This window comes from Clarias gariepinus, chromosome 25 (assembly GCF_024256425.1).
Source record: "Clarias gariepinus isolate MV-2021 ecotype Netherlands chromosome 25, CGAR_prim_01v2, whole genome shotgun sequence".
NCBI classification, from domain to species: domain Eukaryota; kingdom Metazoa; phylum Chordata; class Actinopteri; order Siluriformes; family Clariidae; genus Clarias; species Clarias gariepinus.
Genome location: NC_071124.1, coordinates 11197854 through 11217430, shown reverse-complemented (window position 1 = coordinate 11217430; position 19577 = coordinate 11197854). Strand labels below are relative to the sequence as shown.

Sequence of the window (19577 nt, the reverse complement as noted above, 5' to 3'; positions counted from 1 at the left end):
TTTTCAGGCGTCCAAAAATTGCATTAATCTCCTTTGAACAGTTAATGGTAAGATGTGTCTGCTACTTATGCTCTGTAAAGACTTCATAACGCCTCTAATCTGAGTTGCTGTTAATTGGTAATTTTTCAGGGTGATAACTCTAAATGAACTTCTCGTCTGCGGCAAAGGTAGGTTTTGGTTTCGCCCCCTGGGACAAGTAGGGATAACTGCAGGCTAGAGCAATAGGCGCGCCGAAAGGTCGGGGCGTGCCGAGGGGTAGAGGGCATGTCGAAAGAAACTGGTGGGTGAATGGAGCTATTGCGTTGGCAATAGCTCCATTCAAATAATAATTTTACAAATAACTAAAAAAAAAAAAAAAACCTTAAATAGCACAAACTTGAAGAACAACTGAGGTAAGATAAGTCACGGTTGAGTTACGGTTCTGCAAAAAGGGACAGTTTACAACACAGAAGGCTGATATGGTGAAAAACTGAACGGTACAATAAGAATAGTGCAAGTGTGCTTATTTTAGTTGATTAAAGTGACATTATAAAGAGCAATATAAAACAGTATAAAAAACGGTGAACAAAACAGTATAAACAAGAATGTTTTTAGTTTTTATGCACTTTTAGTAAAACTACAGAAAAACAACTGTCAGTTCAAAACATTCTAAATGACTAATTCTGTAACTTTTTTTGGTCTTGTTTAACCAATACAAAGTTAATAGTATTCCAAAAATATTAAAATTACATTAAAAATTTTATGAACAGCTTGTGGTACTATATTCTTTTAAATAATTGTAATTTGATTTTGATTATGGGTTTAATACAGTTAAGGCTAGAAGGAATACAGCTCGAGCTCTATTGGGCATGCGCACATCAATCTAACGTTTTTTTTCTTTCTCACTATACAACAATAAATCTTTTTGTATTACGAAAAGGATTAGTTTTAGACATGAAAATGATCCAATAGGTATAACAATTCATTTCATTGTTAATTTCCGGTCAAAGCTATATATCCCTTTTAGCCACGACCATCCCTTTTAGCGCAAGGATGACGTCAGTAAAACATGGCAACGCAGTAAAATGTATAGAAAGGAATATTTGTAATATCAATATTTTACAGGAAAAGAATGGAATTTTAATATATAGTTGTTACGTAATTACCTAATTCCATATGTGTTATTTTATAGTTTTTTATAGTTTGGAAATCCTCAGTATTGTTGTAGAATGTAGAAAATAAATCACTAAACAAAAACAAAGAAATTTGCAAGTGACCCCAAACTTTTGAACGGTAGTGTGTATATATATATATATATATATATATATATATATATATATATATATACACACACACACACAAAAACACACTACACATCCCCAGTCTCAACTTTTGCAGACTCTTAGAGGTTTTCTTCCAAGATTGCCCTGTATTTGGCTCCATCCATCTTCCCATCAACTCTGACCAGCTTCCCTGTCCCTGCTGAAGAGAAGCACCCCCAGACCATGATGCTGCCACCACCATATTTGACAGTGGGGATGGTGTGTTCACAGTGAGGTGCAGTGTTAGTTTTCCGCCACACATAGCATTTTGCATTTTGGCTAAAAAGTTCCATTTTGGTCTCATCGGACCGGAGCACCTTCTTCCACATGTTTGCTGTGTCTCCACATGGCTTGTGGCAAACTGCAAACGGGACTTCTTATGGTTTTCTGTTAACAATGGCTTTCTTCTTGCCACTCTTCCATGAAGGCCAACTTTGTGCAGTGCACGACTAATAGTTGTCCTATGGACAGATTCCTCCACCTGAGCTGTAGATCTCTGCAGCTCGTCCAGAGTCACCATGGCTGCATTTCTGATCAGCGCTCTCCTTGTTCGGCCTGTGAGTTTAGGTGGATGGCCTTGTATTGGTAGGTTTACAGTTGTGCCATACTCCTTCCATTTCTGAATGATTGCTTGAACAGTGCTCCGTGGGATGTTCAAGGCTTTGGAAATCTTTTTGTAGCCTAAGCCTGCTTTAAATTTCTCAATAACTTTATCCCTGACCTGTCTGGTGTGTTCTTTGGACTTCATAGTGTTGTTGCTCCCAATATTCTCTTAGACAACCTCTGAGACCGTCACAGAGCAACTGTATTTGTACTGACATAAGATTACACACAGGTGTACTCTATTTAGTCATTAGCACTCATCAGGCAATGTCTATGGGCAACTGACTGCACTCAGACCAAAGGGGGCTAAATAATTACGCACACCCCACTTTGCAGTTATTTATTTGTAAAAAATGTTTGGAATTACAGTGGTGTAAAAAACTATTTGCCCCTTTCCTGATTTCTTATTCTTTTGCATGTTTGTCACACTTAAATGTTTCTGCTCATCAAAAACCGTTAACTATTAGTCAAAGATAACATAATTAAACACAAAATGCAGTTTTTAAATGAAGGTTTACGTTATTAAGGGAGAAAAAAAAATCCAAATCTACATGGCCCTGTGCGAAAACTGATTGCCCCCCTTGGTAAAAAATAACTTAACTGTGGTTTATCACACCTGAGTTCAATTTCTGTAGTCACCCCCAGGCCTGATTACTGCAACACCTGTTTCAATCAAGAAATCACTTAAATAGGAGCTACCTGACACAGAGAAGTAGACCAAAAGCACCTTAAAAGCTAGACATCATGCCAAGATCCAAAGATATTTAGGAACAAATGAGAACAAAAGTAATTGAGATCTATCAGTCTGGTAAAGGTTATAAAGCCATTTCTAAAGCTTTGGGACTCCAGCGAACCACAGTGAGAGCCATTATCCACAAATGGCAAAAACATGGAACAGTGGTGAACCTTCCCAGGAGTGGCCGGCTGACCAAAATTACCCCAAGAGCGCAGAGACAACTCATCCGGGAGGCCACAAAAGACCCCAGGACAACATCTAAAGAACTGCAGGCCTCACTTGCCTCAATTAAGGTCAGTGTTCACGACTCCACCATAAGAAAGAGACTGGGCAAAAACGGCCTGCATGGCAGATTTCCAAGGCGCAAACCACTTTTAAGCAAAAAGAACATTAAGGCTTGTCTCAATTTTGCTAAAAAACATCTCAATGATTGCCAAGACTTTTGGGAAAATACCTTGTGCACCGACGAGACAAAAGTTGAACTTTTTGGAAGGTGCTCGACTTATGCCAGTTTTCACGCTCACGGTCGGATTTACTAACAGTGAAATTAACGTGAGAATGTGCGTTCTTCCACGCCAACTTCATGTCTGGCGTACATGTATTTCTTGTGTGTGTTTGTTTTATTTCTTTTGGCGACTCCTAGAGGCAATTATGTTAAATTGCACACCACAAAGTATCGCACAGACACGTGAAAAACATTGCTATTAATTTATAATTGATAAAATGGGTTAATTGACACAATATTTTTCTACAACATATGTGATTTATAACATATAAAAGCATTTGCAAATGTATACAACCCTTAGTCTATGGTAATGGCAGTGTTAGCCTTATTAGATTGTCAATGGCCGAATCCGAAGGGAACGCGTTTTTAGGGATCACAGTCATTTTCTGCTCCCACGATAATGACTGGCTTATTAGCCGTTTCAGATTTCCAAGAGCTATCCTCTTGGAGCTCTGTGCTGAGTTGGGTCCAAATTTGGAAAGATAGACAGCGAGGAGCCACGCATTACCCGTTTCCTTACAGGTGCTGACAACGCTTGGTTTCCTGGCAACTGGTTCTTTCCAAAAGGAACTGGCAGACCGCTCGAGGTTTAGCCAGTCGTCTTTAAACCGTGCAATGCCAGCTGTATGGGACGGGATCATCCGCATGTCTAGCAGATATATAAGGTTTGCATATCATGCAGTTGACCAGCCAAACCTCAAAGCGCAATTTGCAGCGATCTTCCTAATGTAATCGGAGCGATCGACTGCACGCACATTGCTATAAAGGTGCCATCTGAAGACAAATTTGCATACGTGAATCGAAAACTTTTCCATTCAATAAACGTGCAAATAATATGTGATGCTTAAATGCGCCTAACAAATATTGTGGCAAGGTGGCCTGGGTCAACCCATGATTCATTTATCCTCACAAACAGCATGGTTGGGATGAGGCTCCAAGGTGGCAGGGTGCACGATGGGTGGCTTCTTGGTAAATGATGTATTTAAAGATATTATTCCAGCTAAGTTTTTTTTTTTTTTGTTATTAATTCCGGAGGACAAACTTGCAAGTAACACAGTTTTTCTCCGGTCTACCTCCGATAGGAGCACCTCCAATTCACATTCTGTGAAGTTTCTCTTCTTGCTTGCTTTTGCCATTGCTTTTTCGTTTGGTTTTGCCAAAGTGGAGTCATTACCATATTTATACGGGGGAGGAGGCAGGATGGGGTTTTGCGCTCGAGCACGTGTGCTCAATTTCACGAACCACTTTAACTGACCAGTATTTGGGTAAACGCAGAGAAAGCAGAGTTTAAACGTTGGCTTAGAGCCAGAGATCACCATCTGTCCGCTCAGTACTATGCGTATCCAGCTAAGGGGCGGGGTGGTAGGTTACTATAGAACCTGTCTTAAGACACTGAAAGAAAAGCAGGAAGTGACCCTTATAGTGGAGGAGACTACATGCGCAAGATTTACAAGGAAGGCAGTATCCTGTCAGCTTCAGCAAAGCAGATGCTGCCGACTCTCAACAGAAAACGCACTAACGCTTGTTCAGTTGTTTTGAGCATGTTTGCATTTGAAACCTGTAAAACGCAACGTCGGGAAGTTTTCACCTGAAATTTAATTTTAAGGTTTTTTTTCCTCGTTATTTTGACATCTCGAACAGACCAAAGGCAGTAGAATGCACATGAGCTAAGTTGGTCTCTGGTCGGAGACTTCAAGCTAAGCTTTAAGACCTAAAAGTGCCGGAATACCAGAACAGATCGTTGCAGGTTGTGTGGAATTTCACATTTTGATGATGTACGTGGCGTTACTGTTTGCCACTGTAATGGGAATGTCTTCGTCTGCTGTTTTAACTCAGATCGGTGAGTTGGCTTTTGTTATGTTTAAGCGATAGAATGGGTGGTGTTTTGAGCTTTAGTGATGTTGGAGAAAGTAAACGAAGTGTGCGAGTTCCAATATTTCTTTTTACACATCTGGAATATTGCGTTCTTATCGACTTTTCTACTTCTCTATTGCATGTAGGCATATGTGTTTAATTTTGTGTGCGCGCGCGCTTACACATTCGAAAGGGCGCAGGAAACAGTGGATATGGGGGCGCCCCTTTGTATCGCTCAGTAGGTGCACATTAAAACACGCACACACACACACTTAAGTTGCACTACGCTGTCGCAGAGAGAGAGAGAGAGAGAGCGCGCAAGAGAGAGAGAGAGCGCAAAATTGTTTTACGGTGGTTACATTTATAATCAGAAACATGCCAAACTTCCTCACAATACCGTGGGAACTGGTGGTGTGGTAAGAAAAAACATGAGCACATTCGAAAAAGCAACATTATGTAGATCTTAGGCTTAGAAATAAAGAGCATCATTATTACTAAAAAAGCGAAACATTTAATACTGCACGTCCCCGCTTATTTTTCTGCAATAATCACTTAGGTACCATAAGAAAACCTATATTTTACCGTTTAGCCGTTTACTGTTGTTCTGTTTGTTTCCATGTTTCCTGAGTTATTTAAGAGGAAATAACATTCTGTGATCTGGACGGGACGTGCACGTCAAGTTAATTAAGGATATTCCCACTCATGGATGGAAAGCTTCTTGTCCAGTCAGCGTTGTCCACGCAATAGCTTACTGTAACTGTACGAATTGAATTAACTGTTTTCTACTAAATGTAGATAATTTTCCGTAATATTGTATTCAAAAGGCATCAGTCACATCATTTAATTTAACCAACTCCTCTCCCACATGCATAACTGGACGCTTAATATTCACTTTACAGGATTTTTTACATTTTAAAACGATTATTTTGGACTAATAATTTGTTTAATTCGACGGTTAATTTACTGTAGTGGTCATAATACTGCAACTTTTGTAACACAGAAAATAAGTTTTTGGGTCAAATTCATTTAGTTTATATCAAATGTTTAATACATGTAGCTTGCTCTATATTTAGATATAAGCGAAACATTTCCTAATTTAGTTTGTAATAAATGCTTCTTTAATTGATTATCTGAGTCTTTTAAGCATGTAATTATGCATCTGGGAGGGAGTTGCATAAATTAAATCTTGAGAACTGTGTGAGAGTGTGTATCTTTTGGTCAAACGTGGACTGGTGTTTGTGTGCATGTGTGTGCAGATGTGTAGCAGCGAGACAATAGACGTCTGCATATGGTTTTGAATATCATACAGGGCACTCTAGACGTTTGTTTGGTCACATTTCGTTGGCTGTTTAGGCGGCAACATATGAAGTACAAGACACAAAGTGATCAATTAAATAAAGACATAGAGATCGTCTCTCAGCTGGCGTCCTCAAAATTTTTTCCCATGCCACGCCAACTTTACACTGACTTCTCTTGGCATGATTCTGACAAATTACAGTTTGACAATATGAATATGGCATTTTTTTGTTGGTCTTTAATTTTTTTTAATTTCCTTTTTTTTTAGAAAGGGAAGCCAATTTAACTTGACGGTAAAACTGCATGCAAAACCGTGTGTCACCTTACATTCACCACATAACATTTATTTATTTATTTATTTAACTGTGTGTGAGGGTGTGTGCTGTAAAATACTCAGTGAAGAACACAGAAGTCAGCAACAACACAGGAGTTTAAAACCAAAAGAAAAATGTGAAACATATGTTGATTATTATTATTATTATTATTATTATTAAAGTACAGGCTGAAAAAAACGTGCTCCTTTCCTTATCTCCCGGGAAAAAAGGGCCCTGGTCTCTATTATTTTTATTTCTGTGTTTGAACTGCAGACAGCACTTGTGGTGGTAATATTACAATCACAAGCGCTGGGTACGTGACGTCACCTGGCTACCCGTCGGGGTACCCGCTCTCACAGCAGTGCGTGTGGCTCATCAGCGCGCCTGACCCGAACAAACGGATCCTCATAAACTTCAACCCACATTTCGACATAGAGAGCCGTGAGTGCAAGTAAGTGTCACCTCATCAACCCCATCCACCTCACATTTTGACAAAATATACATATCATAAAACAAAAAACATTGAATTAGAAGGTGTGTTCATACTATTGACTGTTAGTCTATATAAATAAATAATCAACCTCCTTGACTTATTTGTACATGCATGTTATTCACAAGTTCTGACACGTGTCTTTAGCTACACAGTGTCACTGACGACATCAGACGTTTCGTTGATTTCTTTGTCTCTTGTTTATTTTCAACATCAAAAACAACGGTTGTTACAGTTTCTTGCATAAATCCACTGTAGTCACGACAAGTCGCTTGCTGTGTTCTGTAGCTTCGATAGATTACAGTTACGACAACTTATTTTACTGTATTCCTTTTAGCTTACTGTCTCACGGTCAAAAGCTTGTGTGCTCCACACCTTTCTGTATCCTTCTGTGTCTTAACAACAACTACAACTAATGTGCGTGATAGACATGGAACTGCATAACTGTGGGATGATGTAACAGAACAACCCATGAAATGATGTCACAATACAAATTATGAGTATAATACTTAATGCTTAATGCTTAACTAATAAACTGAAATAAGATAAACATAACAACAAATCACAAGAATGAAACATGGCCCTTACATTTCCAGCCCCTAATTGACAGGCAGGAAGACTGACAATTACACACATTTTTTTGTTTTGTTGTTTTTTCTTTTTTTTTTTTTACCATTGGGCCACAACATTTACTATTGGATTAAAATTTGAATTAACTTTCTTAACACTTTAGAATTAACTTTCTTAACACTTTAGACATTTGTTAACGGTTTAACTTAAGGTATTCATATCGCTGCGTACCAAATGAAAGGAACATGACTACTTTATAAGGTAATTAACAGTCCATTTCACAGCTTATCGATGGGTCTTTCCAGGGTACTGGTTTTAGTCTTGGCCAGTACACGTCTCACAAGTCCTTTTTTATCAGGGAACACTTTCGTGATGTTTTCGCGAGAGGTTTTCCTCACCTGAGACCATTTTTGGCGCTCCTGAAGCAAGGGCAAGTATTCACGCACCCATCGCTTCCAGAATAGGTCGGCAAGGTACTGAATTTGCTTCCACTTGCGACGTGCGTAAATGTCCTCTATTTTGAAAAGACCAGGAGGCAAGTTTGGCTGTTTTTTCATCAGCAGCAGGTGGTTAGGTGTCAGGGGCTCCAGGTCTGTGGGATCGTCTGTAGCGGTGGTAAGGGGACGATCATTTATTATAGCTTCCACCTCACACAGGAATGTGTGCAAGCTCTCATCGTTTAGTGTTTGTTCTTTTAGTACAGACCTTAAGATTTTTTTAACTGACCTTATCTGCCTTTTCCATATTCCACCGAAGTGAGACCCAGCAGGAGGATTAAATATTCATTGTATCCCCTTTTGCATGAGGACGCCTTCAATTTTTGACTAATTCCACTGTTGGATAGCTTTACGCAATTCAGTCTCAGCGCCTATGAAGTTTGTTCCATTATCACTTCTCATAACTGACACCTGGCCTCTTCTGCACATGAAGCGTCGAATAGCATTTAAGCAGGAGTCTGTATCTAATGACTGCGCGACTTCAATGTGCACGGCTCTTGTTGTCAGACAAGTAAACAATACGCCATATCTTTTAACATTACTTCTACCCCGTTTGACCTCGAAGGGTCCAAAATAGTCTACCCCTACGTTAGTGAACGGTGGGTGATCTGGTGTTATTCTATCGCAAGGCAGTTCTGACATTTTTTTGTTCACTATTCTTCGCTCTGATCTTTCTGCATGTCACACAACTGGACAGAAACTTTCTCACAAGGGAATTTGCTGTCGGAATCCAGTATTTCTGCCGCAATTTTGAAAGCATATAATTCCTTCCACAATGTCCGACCTGTTCGTGAGTGTTTCTTAAGATTAGGGTTGTAATGTGTGAGTCTTTGGGTATAATGACAGGGTGTTTTGCATGCTCAGGCATTGCAGACCTACCAAGACGTCCTCCAACTCTTAGCACTCCATTCTGCAGTACTGGATCTAGTTTGGAGAGACAACTGTTTCTTTTTACGGAGCACATTACCCTTTTGTAACATGGAAATTTCGTCTTTGAATTTTTGGTTTTGAACGAACTTAATGACTTTGTTTTCTGCCCTTGTTAAGTCCTTAATTGTTAGAGACTTATGGTTTTCTGTTATTGAGTTGTTTGCCTGTCCCTTAATCCTTTTTGTTCTCTGTTTAAGCATATCTTTAACGCAAAGAATCCAGGCAACAGATCTTTTTAACTTATACCAGTCAGAGTGATAGTTAATCAGTTTACTCACGGCATCTGTGCTCTCTGTAGTTTTTACGAGATTCACTGAGGCTGAGTGTTTGATCTCAATGTCATCCTCTTTCGTCGACAGATCATGAATGTTCTCAGGCCATTTACTCTCTGGTGTTTCAAGAAAGGGGGGACCATGGATCCAATTGTTGTTTTTCATGAATTTTTCACAGGAGACTCCTCTGGAGGCAGCGTCAGCTGGGTTTTTTGAAGTGTTGACATACCTCCACTGCTGTGGCTTGGTTGACTCTCGTATGATGGAGATTCTGTTAGCGACAAAGGTTTTAAAGCGAAGTTTTTCATTAACAATGTATCTCAAGACAGTTGTGCTGTCGGTCCAAAACACAGAGTCCAGCAGTTCTATTTCCAGTCAACCTTTCAACATTTTGTCGTTGTTTACAGCATCCACTGCCGCTGTCAATTCCATTCGGGGGATAGTAGTTTGTTTCAAGGGCGCTACGCGAGAATTCCCCATTATGAATGCACAGTGTGTGAGTCCATCAGCATTTACTAACCTAATGTACGAGACAACTCCATATCCCATTTCACTTGCATCTGAGAAGTGGTGAAGTTGTGCTGTAGTTGTGACTCCAAAGTCAACTGGTTTTTACGCATCTTGCTACACTAAACTCAGACAATTGATGCAACTCGTGTAGCCAGGCCCTCCATCTTTTTATAAATTGTTCGGGAATGTCATCGTCCCAAGCGAGTCTCTCTTTACATAACTGCTGCATTAAGATCTTAGCTGGCAGTATGACTGGTGCAAGGAAGCCTAAGGGGTCATAAATTGAACTAGTGACTGACAAGATTCCTTTTCTAGTCACAGGCCGCTCTTTTAAACTAATCTTGAACTTGAGCGTGTCTGAATTAATACACCACAGCACCCCTAGAACTCTCTCAACAGGGAGTGCGTCTTTACTCAAATCTAAGTCCCTCATGTCTTTAATTCTCTCACACTCAGGGATGGAGGCTAGCAATGTACGACTATTACTTGCCCACTTGGTGAGGTGAAACCCTCCACTTGCGCACAGTTTGGTGAGATTACTATGTAGCGCAACTGCTTGATTATGACTAAAAACAGACTTCAATCAGTCGTCTACATAAAAGTTTTTAAGTACTGTGTTGACTGCCTCGGCAGATGCATTGCTGCGGTTTTCCTCTGCTGTTTTCCTAAGGGCGAAGTTAGCTACGCTTGGAGATGATTTTGCACCAAACAAATGAACGACCATTTTATACTCAACCAAGTCCTGACTCACGTCTCCATTCGGCCACCACAGGAAACGCAACAAGTCTGTGTCCTTTTCCCGAACTCCAACCTGATAGTACATGGCTTCCACATCTGCCATCATGGCAACTTCCTCTTGTCTAAAGCGTGTGAGCACCCCAATAAGTGAGTTTGTCAGGTCGGGTCCCTGCAGAAGCTCGCTATTTAATGATATTCCCTGATAGCTGGCAGCACAGTCAAAGACTACCCTTAGCTTTTTCTTTTGAGGATGGTACACACCATGGTGAGGTATGTACCACACTTGCCCGTCTTGTCGACTTAGGTGGGGTGTGGGGAACCTTGACTGCATGACCCTTCTCAAACATGTCGTTCATGAAGTTTAAATACTCTTTATAAAAGGAGCGGTTATGCTTAAACTTCTGTTTGAGGTTCAGTGCGCGCTGCATGGCTGCGCTTTGGTTAATGGGCATTTGAATAGCTGCTTTCTTAAATGGGAGACCGATGTAGAAGTGATTATCGGTAAATTGCAGGGAGTTAGTTACAGAGTCTAAAAACTGATAGTCCTCTTGTGACAACTCAGCTTTGTCATCACAGTTCCGTTTAGGAAAATCATGGTTGTACTGTTGTATCAGCATTTGTTCTACATTTTCGATGGAGACTCTGTTGACTGCAACGCTCACTTGCTCATTGTCACATGTGCCTTCCTCGACCGACTCTCGAAGAGGTCCATTTATGGTCCATCCAAGAGCAGTCTTTACTGCATATGGCCCATTGTGCCTGCTGTTAATTACTCGCCATGGTTCTAGGAGCCTGTGCTCTTTGTTACCTATGAGAATTTCAACTCCAGCATTAATGTGAGGCAGTTTTACTTCACTGAGTTATGGCCACTTATCGATGTCGTGCTGTTGTGGAATGTTTTCCACTGAGACTGGGATACTCTTTAGTGTGAACACCTTGGGGAGTTCAACAAAGGTGTTTTCTTCCAGACTACTAACCTCTAGGTCAGTAAGCACGTAACTTTCTACTTGTTTCCTCGCGTTCATGGTGCTTAACATGATGTCAATTTTTTTACCTTGTACGTTTAATCGCCTTGCTAATGACTCTGTACAAAAGGTAGCAGAGCTACCTGGGTCCATAAAGGCGTATACTTGTATTGTCTTGTTACCTTTCTTGAACTTTATTTTAACAGGTACTATGGAGAGAATACAGTCATCTCCAGCCCCGATACATGCACTCGTTTCGTGACTCGCTGTAACAGGCAATGTTTGAACTGGTTCGGTTTCGTCAGCCTTTACGATCGCTTAAGCTGTGTCTTTTGCTGCAATGTGTAGCATGCGAGGATGTTTCTTTGAGCACAACTGACATGGAATTTCTTCGTGCAGTCTTTGCTTAAATGTCCTTTTACTAAACAGCCAAAGCAGAATCCATTCTTTTTTAGAAAGTCCAATTTGACCTTATATGTCTCATTGTTAAACTGGTGGCATTCATCTAGGGTATGATCTTGCTCACAGGATGCACAAGGTTTAGTGAAGGCACTAATAACTAATGCACCACTACTCTTTACTGTAATTGAGTCTTTATGATTTTTACCAACCTGTTTTACGCCGGTCGCAAAGCTGCTACCTCTCTTTTCTTCCATTTTTTGCTTGAATCCTGGAGGGGATTTGTTGCTGTGTTTTTTACCACTAGTCGAAACGTTCAAACCTCCAAAAAGTGGGTTGGACATTACTTTTGCTTCTCGTTCTACGAATTTCATCAGCTGCACGAACTTGGCTCTTTCCTGATTGCGCTCCTCGTACTCGTATACGTGGCTTCTCCATTTTTCACGCAATTTGTAGGGCAGTTTTGAGGCAACGCTCCTCAAGTTGGTAGCATTGTCTAGCTCATCCATGTAATCGATGCTTGACATGGTATTGTAACATTTTACTAGGAACAGGGAGAAAGTTTTCAGCGACTTTCCGTCCTCTGACTTTATTTCTGGCCAGTTGAGTGCCTTTTGCATCAGCGTTGTAGTGATTATTTGTCTATTTCCGAAATTGTCATGTAACAGTTTCATAGCCTCTGCGTAACCACGATGTTCTGGCATGAGCTGGCAGCTTCTCACTAGGTCCCTAGGCTGTCCTTCAGTATACTGCTCGAGAAAGGACAGCCTTTCCAGATTGCTATCATTTTTGGTTTCGATGGCATGTTTAAAAGCTCTTACAAAGGACGTGAACTCAAGAGGGTCACCATAGAATGGAGGAACGTTGCGCGGAGGTAAGGAAAGTTGCCTCTGACTCTTCGCAAACATTTCAGTAAGATCTGCCTGAAGTGGCATCCTACCCTGAGGCTCCACTATGTGAGTGTTCGTTACCTTGGGTGGGCCGTTCCACTAGGGTGCTTGACATTATGGGTTTGGCACTCACTGGCATGCTTAAGTGGGTTGCTCGGAGGCGTGATGGCAGCTTAAGATATTCCGTTGCCGAACTGTGGTCGCAGTGGTCTTTGTGCTCCGGTTTGGAAGCGCATGCACCACGCGTTTCGATGGTCACGTCCTGTCTTGCAGGACCTTGCCGTTCTTCACAACCCTGATACACTTTTATTTTTGCATTAACCTTTGCAAGCTTCGCTTCGAGTTCCAGCCTTTCCTTTTTAACCTTTAATCGTGCTTGGAATTGTGCTTCCTCTATTTCTAACGCCTGCCGTTGCTCTAAGATTGCTGCTTCAGCCAGCAAGGATGCTCTGTCAGCTTCTGCCTGTTTTAGCCGAGCTAAGGATGCTGTAGATGTTGAGGACCTTTTGGATGCTGCCGTCACTACGCTTCCGTGCTTGTCAGGCGCGAGCGTCCTTGATTCCACCATTGACACACTGTCTTCTGGTAAAACTCCGTCGTCGAATGTTTGAGGCGGCTTAGAGCGGTTCTGAGTTTCTGTAATCCACGTCTCTACCCTTTTCCTGAATTTTGTGGCGCACAGCAATTTAGACATTTACGAGTTTCGCCCATCATGTTCGCGTTCGTTTTTGTCGTTCCTTGTCGTCGGGCGCCATCACATGCTCAGGTTCGGCGACAGCAGCGTTGTCCTCGCCGTCTGACATAGTGAAATTTAAAGCAGGCAAAGTCCGTTTATCGCTTTCGGTTTCGGTTGCTTGTTGGCAGTCGATGCGCGTTTTTGAAGTCGTAGGCGTGCTCTTCACTCCACGTTTACACTCTTAAATCACTTAGCTTCATTTTTGCAGCAGAGCAAGCTTTTGACTTTAATGTACATGCATGTTATTCACAAGTTCTGACGCGTGTCTTTAGCTACACAGTGTCACTGATAACATCAGACGTTTCGTTGATTTCTTTGTCTCTTGTTTATTTTCAACATCAAAAACAACGGTTGTTACAGTTTCTTGCATAAATCCACTGTAGTCACGACAAGTCGCTTGCTGTGTTCTGTAGCTTCGATAGATTACAGTTACGACAACTTATTTTATTTTCACGGTCAAAAGCTTGTGTGCTCCACACCTTTCTGTATCCTTCCGTGTCTTAACAACAACTACAACTAACGTGCGTGATAGACATGGAACTGCATAACTGTGGGATGATGTAACAGAACAACCCATGAAATGATGTCACAATACAAATTATGAGTATGATACTTAATGCTTAATGCTTAACTAATAAACTGAAATAAGATAAACATAACAACAAATCACAAGAATGAAATATGGCCCTTACGTTATTCATTGACTTACAGCATTGGAAATTCACTAAGGTCAGGACCTCAATTGCAATCACACAAAACTTTTATAAGATCATTTTAGTAAAAGTTATGCAAATCAGTACTGCTAGTTATGTTCTGAGGGTGATTGATTTTACTAATTAAACTAATGTACAACATTGTATGCACAGTTATTTCCCAGTTGTATCACTTTGTTGGTTTAAGCCAGTGGTTCTCAAAGTGTGGGGCGCACCCCACTAGTGGGGAATACAGACATGACAGGTGGGGCGCAATGAACGGGAGGGAATTAGTGGAAAATAATAGGAAAGTACCTATTCTAATTCATGCTTTTCTTTATTGAAAATAAAGATCGGACACTCTGAACTAAACAATCACACGCAAAGAAATGGATCATTAATACAAGTAAATTAACATCAGAGAAAAAGTGGAACCACAGTGCAACAATAATGGTTTAACATCGGCATGTTATGTGCAAAGGAACAATATATAAGGAAACATTTGGTATTTTATATGTAATTTCATTTATTCCAATGTGTATGCTAATGTTTCTGTATTTTTGTTAAAAATTAATATTTTATCAGGCAGTACTAGTCTGGCATTTCTGGTTTCCAGTGTGGTAAAAAAGTTGCTTTTTGATCCTTCAGGCGCTGAACAGAAGGGAAGATCAATATCGTTCTATGCTTTTTGTTGCTGTGCGGCATTTTGCGATGATCCCTAAATCATTCGTTGCGCCGTAGAGAATAATGGTGTTTATGCTTTTAAACATGTATAATTTAAGGCGGATGGAGCTTAAAGACAATGTAGAGAGGAAATATATCTGGGTATCTTATTCGCGGGTTTATTTAAGCAGCTATTGAATTCGGAGATGCGAATATCAAACTAACTTTACGGCGGACACAAACAGGTGTTATGCGCTAAAATGCCCCCCTGCCACGGATTGTCCGGATTAAGCCACTCGACTTAAAGCTCTAGATAAGTGACGAAGTAAGCCTGTTATAACAATTGCACGTGTATTTTATCTGTTTTGAACTTGGCGTTATTTGTTCTTATTGGTTTAGAAATTGATATTTCAATAAATAGTACACTTGGCCGTTTTCGTTATCATTTTGTTGACAAGTGGGGCTTGAAAATTCGCCCACCCCCTTAAGTGGGGAATGACAGAAAATGTTTGAGAACCACTGGTTTAAGCAAAAATGAGTGATACCAAAATTAAGTGAACATTTTTTTAATAAAGGCTGTTTATTCTACTGTGTATGTTGGGCTCTGTGTGTGTGTATGTGTGCGTGTGTGCGCGCGTGTAGGTATGACTTTCTGGAGGTGTACGATGGGGACAGTGAGAAGGCGAGTTTGGTGGGGAAGTACTGTGGTAAGATTGCTCCATCCCCAATCACCTCTAGCGGAAATTTGTTGCTGATCAAATTCAACTCTGACTACGAGACCACTGGTGCAGGTTTCAGCATCCGCTATGAATTGCACAGAGCAGGTCTGAGTCTCTCTCTCACACACACACACACACACACACACACACACACACACACACACAGTGTATATATTTTTTTGAACACATGCTCAAACATGCATAATGTGGTAAGATATTTGCTAAAAAATACTTGTCAAATGCTGTTTGTTCCTGAAATTTCTACATTCATATGCATATAGTGTGTAGTTTTTGACAAAATATTATTATTATTATTATGATATTATATTTATGATTTCATTTTTTGTGTCATTATTTTAAATTTAATGGTTTCTGACGTTAGATTTTTTAATTAATGTCTGTTTTGCCCAATATCTAATCACCACCTGGATATAACTAAACAAACATTTAAGAGCCTTTCTTCTTTGTCTTTCGGCTGTTCCCCTTCAGGGGTTGCCACATCTAACCCTATCCTTTGCATCCTCTTCTCTCTCTTCATGTCCTCTCTCACTGCATCCATAAATCTCCTCTTTGGTCTTCCTCTAGACCTCCTGCCTGGCAGTTCCAACCTCAGCATCCTTCTACCGATATATTCACAATCTCTCCTCTGAACATGTCCAAACCACCTCAATCTGGTCTCTCTGACTTTATCTCCAAAACATCTAACGTGGGTTGTCCCTCTGATAAACTTGTCACTCCCAAAGAGAACCTCAACATCTTCAGCTCTGCTACCTCCAACTCTGCCTCCTGTCTTTTCTTCAGCGCCACTGTCTCTAAGCCGTAGAGCATCGCTGGTCTCACCACTGAACTGTACACCTTTTCTTTCATTCTCGCTAAATTTAAATTTAAGAGCCTTTCATTGGACAATTATGGCAGTAATTAATATGGTTCAGCCAAGTTATTCAACTCTAACTGGTGCAGTGAGTGGCTCGCCGTTTCTTAAGTATTCAGAAGACATATCCTGTATTGTCAGGGATAATTTTTGCGGGGCACCGTGTGTCCAGGGACTTTATGTTGGACTCAATTTTTCAGAGTGCACATCTGTCTTATATTGAGTCAAGTTGTTATGGACCTCGCTTGTGAAAGTATTTGTGGGTTACTTATGTTACTAGACTTGTGTTGTCTTGGTTTGTTTAATTTTAATTAAAGTCTTCACTTCTGTGATTAAGCCTTTGCAGAACGGTCAATATTGAGATGTATTTGCTGCTTATGCTCTTTAACGCCTTCACAATTACCCTAATCTGAGGTGCTTTTAATTGGTGATTTTTGAGGCTGGTATCTTTAAATGAACTTCTCCTCTGCAGCAGTGGTAATTTTCATCATTGAGCTTGATGGGTTTTGGAAATGCACTTGACAATACTGTTCTTGTAAGAATTATTCCAGACAAGCTTACCTTCTTGTTTTAAAATAACAACCGACTGTTGTTATTATTTGTAAGAGTTATAAAAAAAAATTGGCCACTGTGTAAAGTCTTCTCTAACACATCCCAAAGATTTACAATGGGGTTACAGTGTGGACTCTGTGGTGGACAATCCATTTGTGAAAATGTCCGTCATGCTCCATAAACCAGTCTTTCAAAATCTGATTTCATTAAATCACATCATTATCTTCTAATATGCCTATGCCATCAAGAGGAGAGTAAATCCATTGATGGAAAAGCTTGGTCATTTAGTGTATTTAATTAGCCAACTGACCTCATTTTTTGGGCACATAACATTGCTGACCCTAGACCTCACCAACCTCCCCGTCAGGGTTGTTTAGAATGTACTAGGCATAATGGGTGCATGATTTTATCTACCTTTCTTCCTGATGTGCCCATCACTCTGGAACAGGGTAAATCTAAAGTCATCAGACAACATGACCTTTTTCAATGCTCCACAGTCTGCACTTTATGCTCCCTAACAAAATGAAGACTTTTTGTTCATTAGCCTCACTGATACAGTAAGTGATTTAGTTGCGGCTACACAACTGTTAAGTCCAAACCCTTAAGTTCTCTTCACAGTGTGAAAATGTTCTTGAATTCACTATTAACATATTTTTTACTGTTAGTTTTTGATCTCACGATGATTCAGATTTTTTTTCTGATCACACTTCTTCGAAGATAATGGTTTACCACTTCTTTCAGGTTTTAATAATGTGTTGGGGAGATTTTAACCCAAGTTTAGTAGTTTTAGCAATCTCTTTTTCTTTGCTTGATGCCTGCCAATAAATGGAAATTTGTCCATAGGACATTGTTTCAGAAGTCAAGTGATTTGTTCACATTCAGTTTTGCAAACCTCAATCATGCCTTCATGTTCTTTTAAGACGGAAGAGGCATTCTACTGTCACCCCTTCCAAACAAATTGTTTAGTTGAGTCCTCTATGTGCTTTTAGGGTCTGTCTATTATTTTGACCTTGGGGTGATGTAAATGTATCAGACCAGCAAACTGCCAATACTTCTTTTATAGAGCTCTGCACACTAACTTTTGATCAATTAATCAAATAATCAAAGCATGATGATTAAGTGCAACTTATACTCTTAACTCCTGTGGAAGCAGTAAGGGGGTTCTTAGTATTGGCCACATGTTTTTCATGTTGGCTTCATTTTTTTTTTAAATAAATATTGTCACCGTGTTGTTGTTCATATGAGGTTGTATTTGCCTACTGTAATACTAAGACCTGCCACAATCACATATAATTAAAACATGTTTATGTAATTCTAGATAGCATTTTGTGCTTTTATACTATGTATTTCATACTATGTACTATGTAGTACTATGTATTCCATGCATCCCATGACTAAACATTCCATGGCTTTCTGGATGTCTTAGTCACAGAATGTTCCAGAAACTTCACTGCTCTAAGTGGGATGATTCAGACACCAGGCTTCCCTGATAAATATCCCAACAACCTGGAGTGCACATTCATCATCTTTGCACCAAAGATGTCAGAGATTGTGTTGGAGTTTGAGATTTTTGACATGGAATCTGACACAACACCACCAGCTGGAGCTTCATGCCGTTATGACTACTTAGAAATCTGGGATGGATATCCAACAGGTAGGAGATTAAATAAAATTTAAATTTTAAAATGATTTAATCCAAACAATATATATATATATATATATATATATAAATTATATATATGAATTTATATAATTTATATATATATATATATATATATATATATATATATATATATATATATATAAATTATATAAATTCATGTGCCCATCAAGTTTTTTGTTGTTTAGTTAAAAATCCAGTTGGCCTAAGGTTATTTACAGTATAATTTATTGAATGGTATTTATATATATATATTTTTTTACTATATCATAGTTTAGTTTTATACTGGACCGGATGTGGTGACCCCATTCAAAACTGTCTGGACAGAATTTAATAAAACTTTTGCAGTCCTTTGGTATTTGCCTGTAGTTAATCCTGCTGTATAAATGAAATCGAACTGTTAAGTAGAACGTTATGAGCAGATTGTCAGATTTCGTTATAGCATCTATCGCTTTTTTCCTTGAGGAAGGCATGGCTTTGTGTTTTACTTAACAGAGGCAATCAATTTAGCGTTTTTTCACGTTGAGGTGGGCGTAGCCAATCAACACGCTAGTTTACCGTAAATAGACAGTATGCCAAAGACACAGAAACAACGGCAATGCATCTACAAAACCCCCACAATCCTCACCAAACATAAACAAAAGCACAACACATCATGGCTTACTCCAAGAGCATTGTGCATACATTATGAAAATGGAATTGGGTTTTGTCTGTACGTTAGTCAGAACCTACCATTTTCTTTGGAAAGTATTTAATGAAACTTCAGCAGTTGTTCATATTTGACTGAAGTTAAACTTGCAACAAAAATTAAATC

At 39.7% G+C, this 19577-nt stretch overlaps 1 protein-coding gene across 4 annotated transcripts in view; it reads left to right on the top strand.

Moving 5' to 3' along the window:
- The first annotated feature begins 4440 nt into the window (after nt 1-4440).
- Nucleotides 4441-19577, top strand: part of nrp1b (neuropilin 1b) — a 142386-nt gene continuing 127249 nt past the window's right edge. For 2 of the 4 annotated variants that reach the window (XM_053486182.1, XM_053486181.1), the window contains exons 1-4: nt 4441-4985; nt 6883-7060; nt 15604-15785; nt 18530-18757. In XM_053486182.1, coding sequence (XP_053342157.1) covers nt 4916-4985; nt 6883-7060; nt 15604-15785; nt 18530-18757 — 658 coding nt within the window. In that variant the 5' untranslated portion in view covers nt 4441-4915. The remainder of the gene's footprint in view (nt 4986-6882; nt 7061-15603; nt 15786-18529; nt 18758-19577) is intronic. The other 2 variants (XM_053486184.1, XM_053486183.1) reach the window with 1 other exon arrangement.